General features: G+C 41.8%; 2 protein-coding genes across 4 annotated transcripts; one reads left to right on the top strand and one right to left on the bottom strand.

Moving 5' to 3' along the window:
• The first annotated feature begins 41 nt into the window (after positions 1–41).
• Positions 42–2,258, top strand: rccd1 (RCC1 domain containing 1). 3 transcript variants are annotated; one of them, XM_071921094.2, is made up of 8 exons: positions 42–308; positions 490–678; positions 773–938; positions 1,030–1,151; positions 1,242–1,340; positions 1,508–1,678; positions 1,777–1,806; positions 1,986–2,258. In XM_071921094.2, exons 1-8 carry the CDS (start codon positions 83–85, stop codon positions 2,141–2,143), a joined length of 1,161 nt encoding a protein of 386 aa, XP_071777195.1. In that variant the 5' UTR covers positions 42–82; the 3' UTR covers positions 2,144–2,258. The 3 variants fall into 3 exon arrangements, with proteins under 3 accessions (XP_071777195.1, XP_071777121.1, XP_071777047.1); XM_071921020.2 differs by having other exon boundaries at positions 466–678; positions 1,511–1,678; XM_071920946.2 differs by having other exon boundaries at positions 466–678.
• Positions 2,259–2,355: 97 nt separating this feature from the next.
• Positions 2,356–4,273, bottom strand: cib1 (calcium and integrin binding 1 (calmyrin)). The gene is made up of 7 exons (XM_071918580.2): positions 4,141–4,273; positions 3,712–3,746; positions 3,466–3,565; positions 3,120–3,273; positions 2,907–3,025; positions 2,664–2,752; positions 2,356–2,560 (listed from the first exon to the last, which is right to left on the bottom strand). Exons 1-7 carry the CDS (start codon positions 4,189–4,191, stop codon positions 2,539–2,541), a joined length of 570 nt encoding a protein of 189 aa, XP_071774681.2. The 5' UTR covers positions 4,192–4,273; the 3' UTR covers positions 2,356–2,538.
• Between the last annotated feature and the right edge of the window lie 12,029 nt (positions 4,274–16,302).

Below are 16,302 nucleotides of genomic sequence, written 5' to 3'. Positions count from 1 at the left end.
CAACTGCGTTGCACGCGCTGAAAACAACTGCTTGAAAACAGCCTCAGAATCTCCATGAGAAACCAGCTGGTAGGTCGTTCCGATGAACTGGTTTGGATTTGGCTTCAACGCCTTCGGACAAATACGTGATAAATTAATAAGACGAGAGAGTGGTAGCACCGTTGAAGACGTCAAAGTGATTATTCCAACAGATATTAATAGTCATGTGGATGAATCTGAGGAGGGAACTGGCTGTAAACAAAGTATCTGCAGGAAGAGAAGCCGAATCGCAGCAAGCTGGAGTCGAAGAGCATCTTTACATTTAGAAGGTGAGTCTACCAGAGAGAACACAACTTTACTACTATATAAACAAATAAGTCCTGACTGCATTGAGTTTACACAGGGTGTCAGAGCTTGTAACAGACATGCAAACTATTATTGAAAGCATATCTAAAAGTGAATATAATTATTTGTTTTTTGTTTCAGGTGATGGCTGTGTATGCTTAGCAGGTTTTGGCGCAGGAGTCCCCAGTGAGTGCTGTGGCATCTCTGTGTCAGAGAGCCGTGGGTGCAGAGATGCTCAGATCAGTGAAGGACACCTGACCCTTGCTTTCCCAGACAGAGTTGAGACCTGGAGCCAGGGGCAGAATGAGAAGACACGGATATGGAGCATGGAAATAAAAACACAGTCAGAGAATGGTATGTATTAATCTCCTTTGACAACTATCAGGATTATGTGTTGATAAATGTCAGTGTTTCAACACTATACTCCCTTGTTGCTTTCCTACTCTAGGGCCCACTCTTAATCTCCCATTAGTCCCTGGGGGGTACATAGACACAAAACCTCCCTTCTACCACTCCCTGTCACCACAGCTGAGAGCTGTGAGTCTAGCACTGGGAGCAGAGCATGCCATCCTTCTCAGTGCTGCTGGAGCTGTGTACACCTGGGGACTGGGCAGGTAAAGTTAATACTCAGACATCTGTGTTTTGGTTTGATTTGACTACCACCTATAATGTGTATTTTTAACAGGCCATGTGTTTATTTTACAGCCATGGTCAGTTGGGGCACGGAGGCCTCACTTCTGAGGATGAACCCCGGGCGGTGGAGGCTCTGTTGGGGATGCCTATGAGCTCTGTAGCTACTGGGGGCTGGCACTCCGCCTCCATCAGTGGTAAGCATCTTATAGAGACGTGAGGGCAACACAGCGGGTTATACCCTCAAATGATGCTAAGAATGACCTCAAAAACACTTTTGTCCACAGCTGGGGGGGATCTGTACATGTGGGGCTGGAATGAGAGTGGCCAGCTTGGACTTCCATCACAGGCTCTGAGAAAAGAGCAGCAAAGGAGCCAACAGCCAGGTTAGTCTATTCCATACCAAATATGCACAATTTAAGAAATAAATTGAACAAGAATAGGATTTCATACAGATGACCAGTAATGCTGCTGGCAGATGTGTCAGTTTAAAGCGGTGATTAAGGTAACTGATAGTTCAACAACCACGTGAAACATTAACTGTGCTCGACAGTAGCGTTGTGCCAAGATGCCAGCAAATCTACATCCGAAGAGCCGCAGGAGGAAGAGGAACATGAAGACGTGTTCATATCCATCCAGGCATTCCCAGCCCTACTGGACATCACTCAGTCATGTGAGATCCGTGCAGTCAGCTGTGGCTCCCGACATACTGCTGCAGTAACAAGTAAGAAATCTCCCCTTACAATGTGTGTACATTGATGTACATTCCTGGCAAGTCAACGTCATTGTGATCTTTATTTTGTATTTCCTTTTATATTTCAGCCACAGGTGACCTCTACACTTGGGGCTGGGGTAAGAGTTTGTATTTGAAAGTCACCTTATTTTTTTTTTTCTGTCTTGCAAATGTATTTTAACTTTGTAAATAGAACTTGTAAATATTCCAAACACCAGCACCAATCACATGAATCAGTAATGAAAAGATATACTTCAGTCTATGGTTGGACTTATCTTTCCTTGCATTATTGTTCCAGGTGAATACGGCCAGCTCGGACACAAGACTTTAATGAGCTCCGATGAGCCGCAGCATGTGGAGTTCTTCAAGGAGAACAACATGTGTGTGGTGGATGTAGTTTGTGGGGCATGGAACACTTTTGCTGCTGTGGTCAAGGAGGAAGTAGCTCCGTCTTAAAATATTGCTGACTCTCCTTGGTATTTATGAACAATGGACTTTGGAGCACATATCATGAGCTGTAAATACCTTTGGATTAAATATATTTTAGATATGTATATGAATTCTGCCTACCCCATTTGTGTGTCTTCTTAGATCAATAATAGAAAAAAGCATGGTAAGAGAGTAGTTTAAGTCAACATTTTTTTTAATTTTTCCTCTGTATAGAAATCTTTAAAAAGTAGGAAAGCTCTTATATTTCACAAATATTACATAAAACAGTTCAGACAGTAAAATCCACAGGTAAATATAAATTAAGGCAAATATCTAAAATTGTTCTAATTTAGTTGAAAAATAGCAACCACAATGTGAGAATCAAAGGGAGGAGATCCATTTCCACAGCCTGCTATAGGTCTTCACAGCACAATCTTGAAAGAACTGCGGAGAAATGTTATTGTTATAGCAATCATAATGAACTAAATTGTGTGTATTAGGTATAATACAAATATTCAATGATAACAGTAATCAGAATACTATTCACCTGACAAAATCCGGTGATCTTGAAATGACGTGCTGAAACTCTGAGAGGTTCACTGTCCCATCCTTGTCGATGTCAGACTCTTCAAGAATCTAAATTATGGGCAGAAAAAAAAACAACTGTTAAACCAACAGACACGTCACTATGCGCTGCAGATCGAGCTGCAACCATAGAGGATTGCTTCAATCAGCCAGTGTGTCTCCACCTTGTTTAATTGTTAGAGATGGGACGCCTCACTGAACTCACATTGTTAATGAGCTGTCTCATTTCCTCAGAGGTTAGTCTGGTGTCATCTGTCTCACCGGTCAGGCAGTTCACCAGCTTCTCCAGGTCCCCGCCATCCAGGGTGCCATCATCATCAAAGTCTGAATAAATCAAAATAAAACGATGCCTATTACACAAATCAATTAGCATCAAAATGTTAACAAACCAACATTAACATTTTATCAAGTTAATTACCAAAAATGCGGAACGCATAGTGGGATTTGATTTCCAGAGTAGCAGAGTCGCTGAAGGCACTTAGAAGGTCCAGGAAGTCCTCAAAGGTCAGACTTCCATCCTTCATGTCAGATGTTGAGAATACATGACAGATCCTTTTTCTGAAAGGGTTGGACTGCGAGAGTAGGTGAGAACAAGGACAAGGGTCAGTAACACCTTATCAGTCTGATAGTCCTTACAGCACTTCCTCCAAGTACATCACCAGAACACACCAAGCACAGGACAAGTACAGAGTCTGAAGGAAATCCTACTCCAGCAATGAAAACATAATGTTCCCTCTGTTTCACATGGTTAAGTCTCTTATCACCTTGAGTTCTGGCAGAGTAAGAATACTCTCCAATGGCACTCTGGGGTTTGGAAGGGCTTTATCCTCTTTGGAGAGCAGTTCAGTGAATCTCTTGTGAGCACTAAACAGAAAACAAAAATTTCTCATTTATCACAATACGCAATGCCAGATTATTTCAATTGCTTAATTATATTTAGGAACTTACGGTACTATTATTATTATACTATAAATTAATTGTAACGTTATGGCATGTAGTCGGTCACTTACAGAAGAATTTCTTGCTTTGTTAGGAATGTTAACTCCTGAAAGTACAAATAAGCATCATTAGAATAATCATCACAGATGAGCCCAAGTTGGTGCCTCGTTATTTTTTATTCTGTCCATATTGGTACATCTGTACAACTCTGGCTATGTGAGGAAGCCAGTAAGAAAGGTTTGGTAATATTATCATATTAACATATCAGCGATCGGCATGATGACAACGTTATAGCTCCACAAAGCTGTTGTTATACTTATATTCGGTTTTCTAGCAAAGACTATGCCTACAGGTAGTTTAAGCTAAATTGGCTAACTTACTGTAGCTATACAGTGAGCGTAAACAGAGCTACTCCCAACAGTAGACCGTAGTTAGTTCCCAATTAAGTCCACTAGGCTAACGACGTCAACAGAGTTTTCAATGTTACGTTACAAACTTACTTGGTATTCTGAGAGCAAATCCTTTCCAAGTTGACTTGCTGTTGTTCCCATGTTGTAATTTTCAGCTCGAAAAGTTATTTGTGTTTAAGTTACTCCCAGTTCAGTTGACAGAAAAGTTTTTGCGTTGGGTAGTTCCGGTTACTTGCTAGCTACTTCCTTTTCCTGTATTTACGCACCGGTTCCCATAGTGACATATTTGCATATAAAGCGCAACAGATGGCAAAAATATCTTGTGACGTCTATTTTTAGGCACAACTCAACAGGTTTGGACCTTGGACCCACAACTTGGCTGCAGCCTGGGTGTTAGCTTGAGTTACTGTGGCCAGTTTGGTCAACAGAGTGAGATACTCTGCCATCCTCTTCTGTTGTTCATGATGACTAGGCTGATGATAGGCTGTCTTTTCGTTGGTTTTAATTTGGAGTTAGAGGCTACCCTTTCTTTACATAACACACCCAGCAACAGCAATTTTTTTTTTTTTATCAGTTTCACTTTATTGTAGATTATTTGTTTACAAATAGAATGAAAAATCAGAAAAAACTCAGAATAATGCAAATTTCTTCTCAAATCAAAAATTATAATATGTTACTAGTATACAAACATTAAAAAGGCAACATTATAACATAATTGCCTTTATCTGGCAATGTATCCAAAGATTATAATCAAAGTGCATTCACTTAAATTGATAGAGTCATCTTGTAATTGATCTCAAGAATTGAACACTATTCACAAATACTTATAATGCATCTAACAGAAGAAAACTGGATGAAGATGAGAAATAGATGAGGATCCAAGTCTTGACAGGAAGAGATGGTGATAAACAGGGCGTTGGGAAGGAGACAAGGGACCTTAGCTTTGTGACTTTGCTAAGCCGACAGTTCTAACTCCCAATTTGTTTGATCTGAAATGAAAAACAAAACTTTGTTACTCAGGAAATAGCATAATGTGCATTGAAGCAATTCTAGTGCTTTACATCTAACTATTCCCTCCAGCTATTCACATTACCTAGACACTAATCCCATAACACCCATTAGGTTATTTATTACTACTTGACACAGTAACCCTTTTCATAAAGTACTTATGATGTATTCTTTCAGATTAATGTACCTGTCATCTTTGTTCCCTCCTTGGTCTCAGCTGGAACACCAATGCCGTACTCATTTTCACCGGTGACTCTGAAGAAGTAGACTCCTCCCTCCTCCAGGTCAGACACCTTATAGGACAGTCGGTGGCAGGTGTCAGTGAGCCTGCTCCATCCTTTCTTGCTGATCTCCCGCATGTCCACAAGGTAGTTCTTAACAGGAGCTCCTCCCTCGTTCTCTGGGGTGTCCCAGGTAATGGTGGCAGAGGTCGTGGTCACATCTTTAACTGCAACACGAGTTGGAGGACCAGGGGAATCCAAAACCCTCACGTTCAGGGTCAAACTGGCTTTCCCAGCGGTATTCTGCAGTTTGACCGTGTATTTACCAGAGTCATCACGCGTTGCCCGTTCAACTGTGATAGAGGTGACGCTGCTGGTGGTATTGATCATTCCTCTGACTCTCAGATCTACATCAGCTTTGTCCCACATCACACTGGGAACAGGTTTGCCACTGTAGGGCACAGTCAAAGTGAAGGAGCTGCCATCTTTAACAAGGAGCGTCTTCCTCATCTCATTGCTAATGTCAAACATGGGCTCCTCCTCTCGTTCCATGGCCACTTCAGGATCCGTCTCAGGGCTGGGCTCGCTGACACCAATCTTGTTTATGGATCTGACAACAAACACATACTCCACCCCTGATGTGAGTCCAAACACTGCAAACTCTGTTTTATCTGTGTTCATAACGCCGACAGTCCAATCTTCCTCTGCTGTTTTTCTGTATTCGACTCTGTACCCAGTTACAGCCGCTCCACCGTCAAACAGTGGCTTGTTCCATGTCAGAGTGATGGAGGACCTGGTGGAGTCAATCACAGCGGGCTTTGCTGGAGGGGAAGGTAGAAACTTGGGATCCTCTGCCAGGGTGAGCGGGCATGGGACACTGGGATCACTTAGTCCAGCAGCGTTCTCAGCGAAGACTCTGAATTCATACTCGCATCCCTCGCGCAGGCTGGAGGCTTTGACTCGCAGGTCATAGACGGGTTTCTTATTGACGCGGACCCAGCGCAGGCCCTGCTTCTCCCTCTTTTCGATGATGTAACCACTGATGCTGCTGCCACCATCAGATTCGGGTCTCTTCCAGCAGATGGTCATAGCCTCGCCGGTTGCACTTGTGACCTCAACATCAGTAGGAGCAGATGGGACAGTAAAGGGATCCATGGCCTTGGTGGGCTCACTTTCCAGGGCCTCCCCATCGCCATATTTGTTCACCGCCCTCACCCTAAATAGGTATTCATTTCCTTTGAGCAGCTTGGTGATTTTGCATGTTGTTGCCATCATGTCTCCGTACACCAGGGTCCAGGCTACACGGCTGGTTTCACACTTCTCAACAATGTAGTGCATGATCTCAGCACCACCAGTCTCCTGAGGGGGCCCCCATTTCAGGGTGCATTTCTCTGCTGAGAGTCCAGACACTTCCAGAGGTCCAGCAGGTGGGCCAGGCCTGTCCAGCACCTTGCAGGTGATAGCCTGACATCTGGTACCACCTGTGTTCTGTAGGGTCAGAATGTACTGTCCCGAGTCTTTCCTGATGCTTTCTTTGATAAGTAGAGAGGTGTGCGTCTTTGTTGATGTTACCTCCACCCTTCCCTTGGTGTCAATCTTTCTACCATTCTTAGACCAGGACACCGTAGGGTGGGGACGGCCAGTTACATCAGCATCTATTCTCAGGAGGTCTCCTGCTTTGACAACCACTGCCTGTCTAAATCTGTCCTCCAAGCTAATGGTGGGTGAATCCACATCATGCTTTACTGTGACAGCTCCGGTGTCCTCAGAGGGTGCACTGAAGAGTTCAGCTGCATTCTTCGCAATAACCCGGAAATCATATTGAGCATCCTCTGTGAGGCCTGTCACATCCAAGTAGGTGTCCAGTAAATTGGTGAAGTTGCACTTAAGCCAGCAGCCATCCGGGAGCTCTTTACACTCAACAATGTAACCCGTTATTTTGGCACCGCCATCATATTCTGGTTTGTCCCAGGAGAGAGAAACTGAGCTATTAGTTATATTGGTGACCGTGAGGTTGCGTGGAGGATCACACTGGTCTCTGGCTGCTACAGGCTCAGATGCTTTGCTGCAGGATCCAACACCAGCAATGTTCTCAGCACTGACACGGAACTCGTATATCAGGCCCTCCTCAACGCTTGTTACCTTGAACTGGTTCTCGGTCACTGGGCTCCTATTTAACTTTGTCCACAGAATACTGCTTTGATCTTTGCATTCAATGTGATAACCAATGATAGGGCTGCCACCATCATTGTGTGGCTTGCTCCAAGCAGCCACCATGACAGACTTTGAGGCATGGGCAACATGGAGGTTGGTTGGTGGACCAGGGGGCTTGAAGGGATACTGGGCAACTACAGGTTCAGAGTCAACAAAGTGGCTCTTGCCATAGCGATTCTCTGCAGCAATGCGGAACTGATATTCAGTGCCTTGTGTAAGACGAGAAATTTTGATTGATGTTCTGGCAACTGTAGCTGACACAGTCTGCCATATTGTGCTGGTTGTGTCTCTCTTCTCAACCACATAATTGTTGATTTGACATCCACCATTATAATTTGGGGGCTGCCATGACAGAGACACAAAGTCAGAACTCACTTCATCCACAGTGATGTCACTTGGTGGTCCGGGTCTGTCAAAAACATTAACAAAGATCTCAGCAGATTTGGTTCCAACTGAGTTGGTCAAAGTCACCTCATATTCTCCAACATCCACCCTGGTGGCATCTTTGATAATGATCTGAGATGATGTGTCAGATGTCTGCACATTTACCCTACTCGTCTCCTTCAGTAGGTTGCCATCTTTTTTCCAGGCTACCTCAGGCTGTGGTATAGCCTTGAATGGAACATCAATCTTTAAATCATTTCCTGCCTTCACACTGAATGTGTTGCACAGCAAATTAATGATGGGTTCAGCAGTAATGTCCTTTACAGTAACAGGTGCCAATAGGGACTTTGGTTCACTCTTTCCCTTGTCATTCACGGCTGTCACTCTAAAGAAATACTCCTTTCCTTTTGTCAGCCCATTAATAGTTGCTTCCAGTGCTTTAATGTCTGAACATATTGTCCATTTGTCATCTTCCTTAGCCTGCATTTCTACAACATAGCATGTGATTTTGCTTCCTCCGTCATGATCAGGCTTCTCCCATGAGAGTGTCGCACTGTTGCAAGTAACGTCACTGAGAGTGATTTTACCAGGAGGCAGAGGAGCCTCAGAAACCTTGACACCCTCAGTTGTCTCCACTGGCTGTCCAGTGCCAAACTCGTTCACAGCCAGGACACGGAAATAATAGAAGCATCCTTCCTGGAGATTGTCAATCTTGTATGAGTTTCTCACACAGTTGCTACAGACACTTGCGAATGCCATTCTAGCCTCCTCTCTCTTCTCCACTATGTAGTGTGAAATCTTTGCACCGCCATCAATGAGAGGTGCCTCCCATGAGATCAATACAGAGTCTCTCTTTACATCCTTCACTTCAAAGTTGGTTGGTGCACTGGGTGAGTCCAGCACTCGAACACTGATGAATGCTGATTTGGAGCCATTGCAGTTCTCAACAGTCAACTCATACTTTCCTGTGTCAAGTCTATTGACATTTTCAATCAATAACACTGTGTAGGAGCTTGTAACCTCAATCTGAGCACGTCCACTGAGAGCACCACCTGCCTTTGTCCATTTGACCTCAGGCTCTGGCCTCCCTCTGATGGTGACAAGCAGACGCAGTGTGGAACAGGCCCGAACATTCACAATCTTCCTCAAGGCAGCATCCAACTCAATCTCAGGTGCCTCCAGTTTCTCAGCTGCAGTCACAGACCTGGGTAAATCCACATGCTCTCCAAGTCCAGCAATGTTCATCGCACGTATACGGAAGTTGTACTCAGCATTCTCTCTCAGTCTCCTCACAGTGTAGTTTGTGTCCTCTACACCTGTGATTGGTGTACATGTGGTCCACTCATCCTCTGCTGCTTCTTTCATCTCAACTACAAATCCACTGATGTTTGCTCCGCCATCATAGATGGGCTTTGACCAAGCCAGAGACACAGTAGTGCTGGAATGGTCAGTTACTTTGGGGTTGGTAGGAGGGCCAGGTGGGTAAGTAGCTTCACAGGCCTTAATATACTCACTTGGCTCACTGGGTGCACCTGCACCTGCAGCATTCTCTGCTGATACTCTAAACTCATAATAATGTCCTTCAGTAAGTCCTGTGCATCGGAAACGCAGGTCGTTTAGTCTTCTCTTGTTGCATTTAGTCCACCTGACGCCATCTTTGTCACGTTTCTCCAAGATGTAGCCATCAATTTCTGAACCACCATCACTCTCAGGCCTTTCCCACGTTAGCACTATAGAGTCTCCAGTCACAGCACTGGCTTGAGGAGTTGAAGGTGCACTAGGAGTTGTAAAAGGGTTTTGTGCAATAAAGGGGTCTGACTCCAGAGGTTCACCGACACCAAATTTATTCACTGCAGCAATTCTGAATATATATTCTTTGCCAGGCACCAGTTTTGTCACTTTGTAACTGACAGCTTGGATTTGAGGCTCAACCACGGTCCACGAGACGCGGCTAGTCTCCCTTTTCTCAATGACGTAGTGGGAAACACTGGCACCTCCATCATTCAAGGGGTGGTTCCAGTGAAGGTGGCACTTCTCTGCACTGACAACTTTCACCTTCAGCAGCCCATCAGGAGGACCAGGTCTATCCAGGACCTTCACATTAACTGGGATAGATGTAGTTCCACCAATGTTACTGAGGCTCAAGACAAAGTGTCCCCCATCCACTCGTGTACAGTCCCTGACAGTCAGAGCAGTATGAGTGAGGGTGGTTTTGACCTCCATTCTGGATGTACCTTTGTCAATTTCCCTTCCATCCTTCAACCACTTGATCTCGGGGAGGGGCTTCCCCAAGTAATCAGCATCAATAGTAAATGTCTCACCAGCCGGAATAACAGTTACACTCTTGAATTTAGGATCCATGGATGCTGTTGGTGCTTCAATAACATCCTGAGCGATGATCGTTGTACTCTCAGAGGGTGTGCTCCAAACACCAGCACCATTCCTGGCAGTTATTCTAAACTCATAATTCTCGCCTCCTGTCAGGCCTGTGACTGTGAACTGAGTTTCAATAACATTGGTGAAGTTCACCTTCATCCACCTGCCATCGGGCAGCTCCTTCTTTTCAACAATGTAACCTGTGATGGTGCTTCCTCCATCATACTGGGGTTTTGCCCACTGGAGGGTGACATTCTCCCTAGTGATGACAATAGCTTCAGGTTTCCCAGGTGGGTCACAGGGGTCTCTTGCCACGTAGCATTCAGATATCTTGCTAAACGGGCTGACTCCAGCAATATTCTCAGCAAACACTCTGAATTCATACTCAATGCCTTCCTCCAGTCCAGATGTTTTGAAGCGAGCGTCAGTTATAACAAGCTTGTTCAGCTTGGTCCATAGAATGCTGTTCTTCTCTTTGCGTTCAAGGTGATAGCCGATGATGGGGCTGCCTCCGTCTTTGGCAGGAGGTTTCCATTCAACCACCATGCTGTACTTTGACACTGTGGACACAAAGGGGGTGCCAGGAGCGGAGGGCTCAGTGAAAGGATACTGTGCAATAACAGTAGGGGAGCTGATTGCAGTGCTCTTTCCATACCTGTTTTCTGCAAAAACCCTGAACTGGTATTCACTACCTGTCTTCAGCTTGGTGACTTTGATTGTGGTTCTTACTGTAGTTGCTGACACAATCTGCCATTCTGTAGTTGCAGTGTCACGTTTCTCCACTATGTAGTTGTCTAGCTGGCAACCTCCTGTGTATTCTGGTGGCTCCCAGGAAATGGTGACAAAGTCAGAACTGACCTCATCGATCCTCACAGGCGCTGTGGGTGGGTCAGGCTTTTCAAGAATAACCACAGTAATTTCTCCCGTAACTGCTCCAGCACTGTTGCTTGCTGTGATAGAGTACTGGCCAGAATTCTCCCTGTTAGCATATCTGATACGAAGAACTGTTGATGATGATGTATTTGAAACTTCCAGCCTTGATGTCTCTTTAATTGTCTGACCATCTTTTTTCCATTCAATCTTCGGTGCTGGGAGCCCGGTCACTGGGATCTCTACTTTCAGATCTTCACCACACTTGACAGTGAATGTGCTCAAACTTATCTGGAGTTTTGGCTTAACAGCATTTTCCTTATCTGTCACAGGGTCAGCTAGGAGCTTAGGTTTGTGCTTGCCCTTCTCAAGAGAACTGGCAAGCTGACCTGGTGTGAAGACACAAAAATATTGAATCAGTGTAACAAAGGATGAGCGCACTGTACAGACTAAATGTATAAGATTTATATGTTTCATGGCAAACCAAAGACATCTATGTGATTTTGTAAATGTCCTTGTCTGGACACATGGATGTTATGAATAGTTTGGCTACACATTAAATTATTTAAAAAAAGTATAGTTTAAATTTGCTCTGCGTGTATTTGAAATATTTTAATTTCTTTTGTGTATTCTGTAGTATGTATTTGGCATCTCAGAGAAAAAATATATCATGTAATTCATAAGAAGATACTTCTGAGGACATTATTTTTGGTTCAAAAATACTATAATGCTTCTGGTAACTATTAAAGTTTTTAAACTGGCATTTCTATTGTATTTTTAATTGTTACAATTTAGAACCTATTTCAAATATTTTTTTATTTTAATTTAAAGCAGAACAATGTCTACAGTCTAGACTAGATGGTGATGAGATGAGTGTATGACATACCATGGACAATGAGTTTAGAGGGTGACTGGGAATCCTTTGGGGTGAGCTCTCGATCTGGTGTCACATTTATATTTGGAGGGTGAGCTTTATCCTCAGCTGTAGTTCCCGTCTAGAAAAATAAGAACAGAAAGAAATTGTCAGAGACTAGAGAATCAAACAGAGTAGCAGACACTTTATTAGGGCAAACAATTTTCTCCCTTATTGTACTGTGACTGATATGACTGTTTTGCTGTTGGGAGGTATATTGATTTTCTTTTATTATGATTGATTTTCTTTTATTTTCGTGTCATGCACACAAAGTGCCCAACCCTCATGGGTTTACAAGACACCAAAGTTACAGTTGCAGTGGTCATACATTTCATTTCATTACAAAATTACAGATTATTATACAGCTCGATCTTAAACAAAATATTCTGCCTTCTCTCCCAAGCTTGGCAAATAAAATCTGCTACAGAAAAGATTCCCTTCTTGAAGCACAACTCAAGTTTTTCATAATCATCCAGCCCAAAGAAATCAACATAAATAGAGGACATTTTACTAAAAAGTACATCCCTTACGTCCTCGTAGACAGGACAGTGACAGTATATGTTTATTACCATAGTAATATTTGCTATAAAAATGTGATCATACATAAAAGATCTTGACAAAAATTTAACTTGAAGACTAACTTTAGTGTTAAAAACAAGCTATCATATATTCTAGTGAGTGTGGTCTATTGGTAGTAACTCTTGATGGTGTTAAAAATAACTTTAGAACGGCATGGCAGACCAGACCACCAACTGTTCTGCCAAACAGATTAAACTCTAATTTTATCTGACTCATGGTGGCTCTTATATCCTGAAACTTTTATGAAACTTTACGAAAAGACCCAAAGAGGAAAAATATAAGAATCAAAAATTGATTGTGAGGAGTCATCAACTATTATTCTTTTCTATAAGTAAACTCTTAAAATATTTTTGGAACTGAGTATTAAATTTGAAACATAGCCTTACTTACTTTATTGTTGCTTGCTTCCATCCTTTGTCTTGCTTGTCCGTGTTTATTAATGTGGATTCAAGATGCAGCTACTGCAGTGAGAAGCAAAGCTCAGTGGCAGACATACACAGCTCTGCCAGTCACTGCCTGTTTTATCTTTAAAGGCATGCAGTGACTAAAATAACCATGATGGCTGATTGGCTAACTGGTCAGTCTTGCAAAGTTGGCTTATAGTATATTAGGTCAGCTTGGAAAAACTGGGAAGTTACTCAGCCTACTGTCACATATTGTACACATAGGCTGTCACTCCATTTACAGGTGACTTACTATGTGGCTTTATAATTTGGGTGTCCAATAACATTTTTTGGTAACGCTTTATTTTACAGCCCGCTAATTACAGTGTAACTAGTTTGTAATTATAGAGTACTAATAAAAGAACAATGCTGTAGTTACAGGGTAACAAAACAAGAAGTCCCGGAATTAATGGGTAACAATTTTGTAATTATGAGAGGTTTATAAGGTAGTTATGGTGTAACTATTTTTTGTAATTACTGCATACTTAAAAAATAATTACAAGGTACAATGTAACGTAATTAGGGGGGACAAAACAAATGTTATGCTTGTTCCCTGTAGTTATGGAGTAAGTATTTAGACCCTAAATTGTTTTATAAAAGGATTATGAAGGTTTTTATTTTACATTTTATATTAAGAGAGGAATAGAATCCTGCACACTGTCTGTACTTGCAAGATAATTTAATAAGATGTTTCGGTCATCAGACCTTCATCAGGCAAACATTTTATATTATAAAATTGACATATTTGATATTTCATCTCAATATACTGTATCTAACATTCAATAAAGCCTGCACACCTTGTACTTACTTATAATATTTTTTTTTATTTTTTTTTGCAGAAAACAAGTGGTATATTAAAAGACTCTCACAGAAAAACAAAACAACCACATTTAGAATAAATATTGATTATATTGTTAGTAATAGAGGTAAAGAAAATGTTAATGGCCAACATATATTTACTAATTCCATTGCACTTTCACTGCTTTAGGCTACAGGTTACCCATAACTGCAGGAATAAAGGTGTGTTTTAAAGAAATGTGCAAAGACACTATAAGAGTACCCACTCATCCAGGCAGCCCAGAGTGGATCCACAGGGTGAGCAGCAGTCAGCCACAAATCCAGATGTGTCACCTGGGGGAGCATAGAGGTATCTCTTCCCAACTGCCTCCAGGTGGTAGTCATCATCAAAACCATTGGGGGAGTGCTGAAGCAGCCTCAATCTCTCAATGATTTTGAAGTCATCAGTCATTGGAGCCTCATGGCATGGAGCCTCAACAAGACGGAGCAGGTTGGACTGAGCTTCAACATACTGAGCTGGGTGGATGGATGTTCCACCATTACCTAACGCTGTGTCCTGGGTCATGAGAGGAGACTCTTTCTCTCTGGCAGGAAGGTCTCCTTTGTCCACATCCAAGAGAAGTTTGCATGCTGATGAAGCTGCACTGGCTATTGGTTCCCATATATTGAGGCTCTCAAAACCACAAGCAGGTTTGGAGCCGAGACCAACAGCAGACTGAGGTGAAAGGTCACAGTCGAGCTCAGCAGTCACTCCAGAGAAACTAGAGGCTTCAGCATAAAGATAATGCTCCTTCTTCAGGACTTTCGCAAACATGCATTTGATGTTTTCATGGCGATCGTCATTAAGGGCATTGAGTCGAGAGACCATTTGCATTGATGCAGAAAAACATGCAATGGCAACATTTTAATAATCAAATAACCATAAGGCCACCTGATGTAGCTTCATTCAAGGTCAACATGCTTCATCATAGTCCATATAAAGGAATTATCCAACCGCACACTGTTAGACTTTGTTGGCAATTTACTCACATCTTTATTTTTCTTATAACATTTGCAAAAATAGGCTTAAAGATTGAACAACGCATTTCGCTTGTTGCTTCATCTTATGCCTTCATCATAGTTTTGTTTCAACAACAAATCTAACTGTGAATTTACAATATAAATCAAACTAAGGAAGAACTGGACACAAATGTAAATCCTTCAACACAAACAACTAGTCTATCCTGACTGTCTGTCTCTTGTTTGTCTGTTCAGCAAAATCCTCTGTACTAATCTTTTCCTGCTCCATAATAAAATTAAAAATACATGTGGCTTACCAAGATGGAAATCACTCTCCATGTTTTCCTTCCTAAAAGGTAGATGTTGTTGATGTTTCTCCAAATGAATGCAACGTGAGTTTTCTTTCTCAATGTGCAGAGATGAAACTGTGAGTCTGAGTCTGTCTTCAGGTCAATCCTTCCTTTATGACACTGACATTCTAAATTCTGTCAACTCTGCTGCATTCTGTCCAGCTGCATTATGATTCATCAGATGAAGCTCAGGCTCCAGTAAACTTTGATGACAGAGATGTCTTGCTTTGTACATGCTTTATAAACTACACATGATTAAAAAACAACTAACTGAGTATTTGGAATTTGAATTAAGATATATATGTGGTAAACATCTATTTAATTGCTAATTACTATTGCACTTTCACTGTTTTAAGCCACAAATTAGCTCATTCTAATCTTACCTACTATCATATCTGAGGGGATACTTTAGGAAAATAAAAATAAAAATAAAAATAGTTAATCTTCAATTCAGCTTTTCAGGTGTAGAATTTATTTTTTCCAGAAAACCTGTGCATCAACCCATGTAGTTAATAGAAACATGGGTAGCACTTTACAATGGCTTTTTCCCAGTGCATGAACCTTTAAGCACCGATAACATTAGTTTAGTCCCCCGTAATTACGTTATTGTACCCTGTAATTATTTTTTAAGTATGCAGTAATTACGAAAATAGTTAACTGTTTTGGTAATTATGCCATAACTACCATATAAATATCTCATAATTACAAAATTGTTACCCCTTAATTTCCGTACTTCTTGTTTTGTTACACTGTAACTACAGCATTGTTATTTTATTAGTACCCCATAACTACAAACTAGTTACACTGTAATTAAAATTAAAATTAAAATTAAAATAAAGGATTACCAATTTTTTTGTGCTCAGCCAGCCTCTCCTGAATAAATGAACAACAATAATAATAACAATATTACTACTACTAATAATAATAATAATAGTTTGCTACTAATAATAATATAGGTGGTTGAGAGGGATTGACAAAATAGGCTACTCTCTCAAAAAAAAAAGACTTTATAAGAAAAGCCTCCTCCAACTTTTATCAAATTCAACATTGACCTAGATGTGTAAAATCTTTGCGGACCACCAGTGACCCACTCACTC

Source organism: Centroberyx gerrardi, chromosome 4, assembly GCF_048128805.1.
Source record: "Centroberyx gerrardi isolate f3 chromosome 4, fCenGer3.hap1.cur.20231027, whole genome shotgun sequence".
NCBI lineage: Eukaryota > Metazoa > Chordata > Actinopteri > Beryciformes > Berycidae > Centroberyx > Centroberyx gerrardi.
The sequence above is the reverse complement of the archived record's forward strand: the minus strand, read 5'-3'. Positions and strand labels throughout refer to the sequence as shown.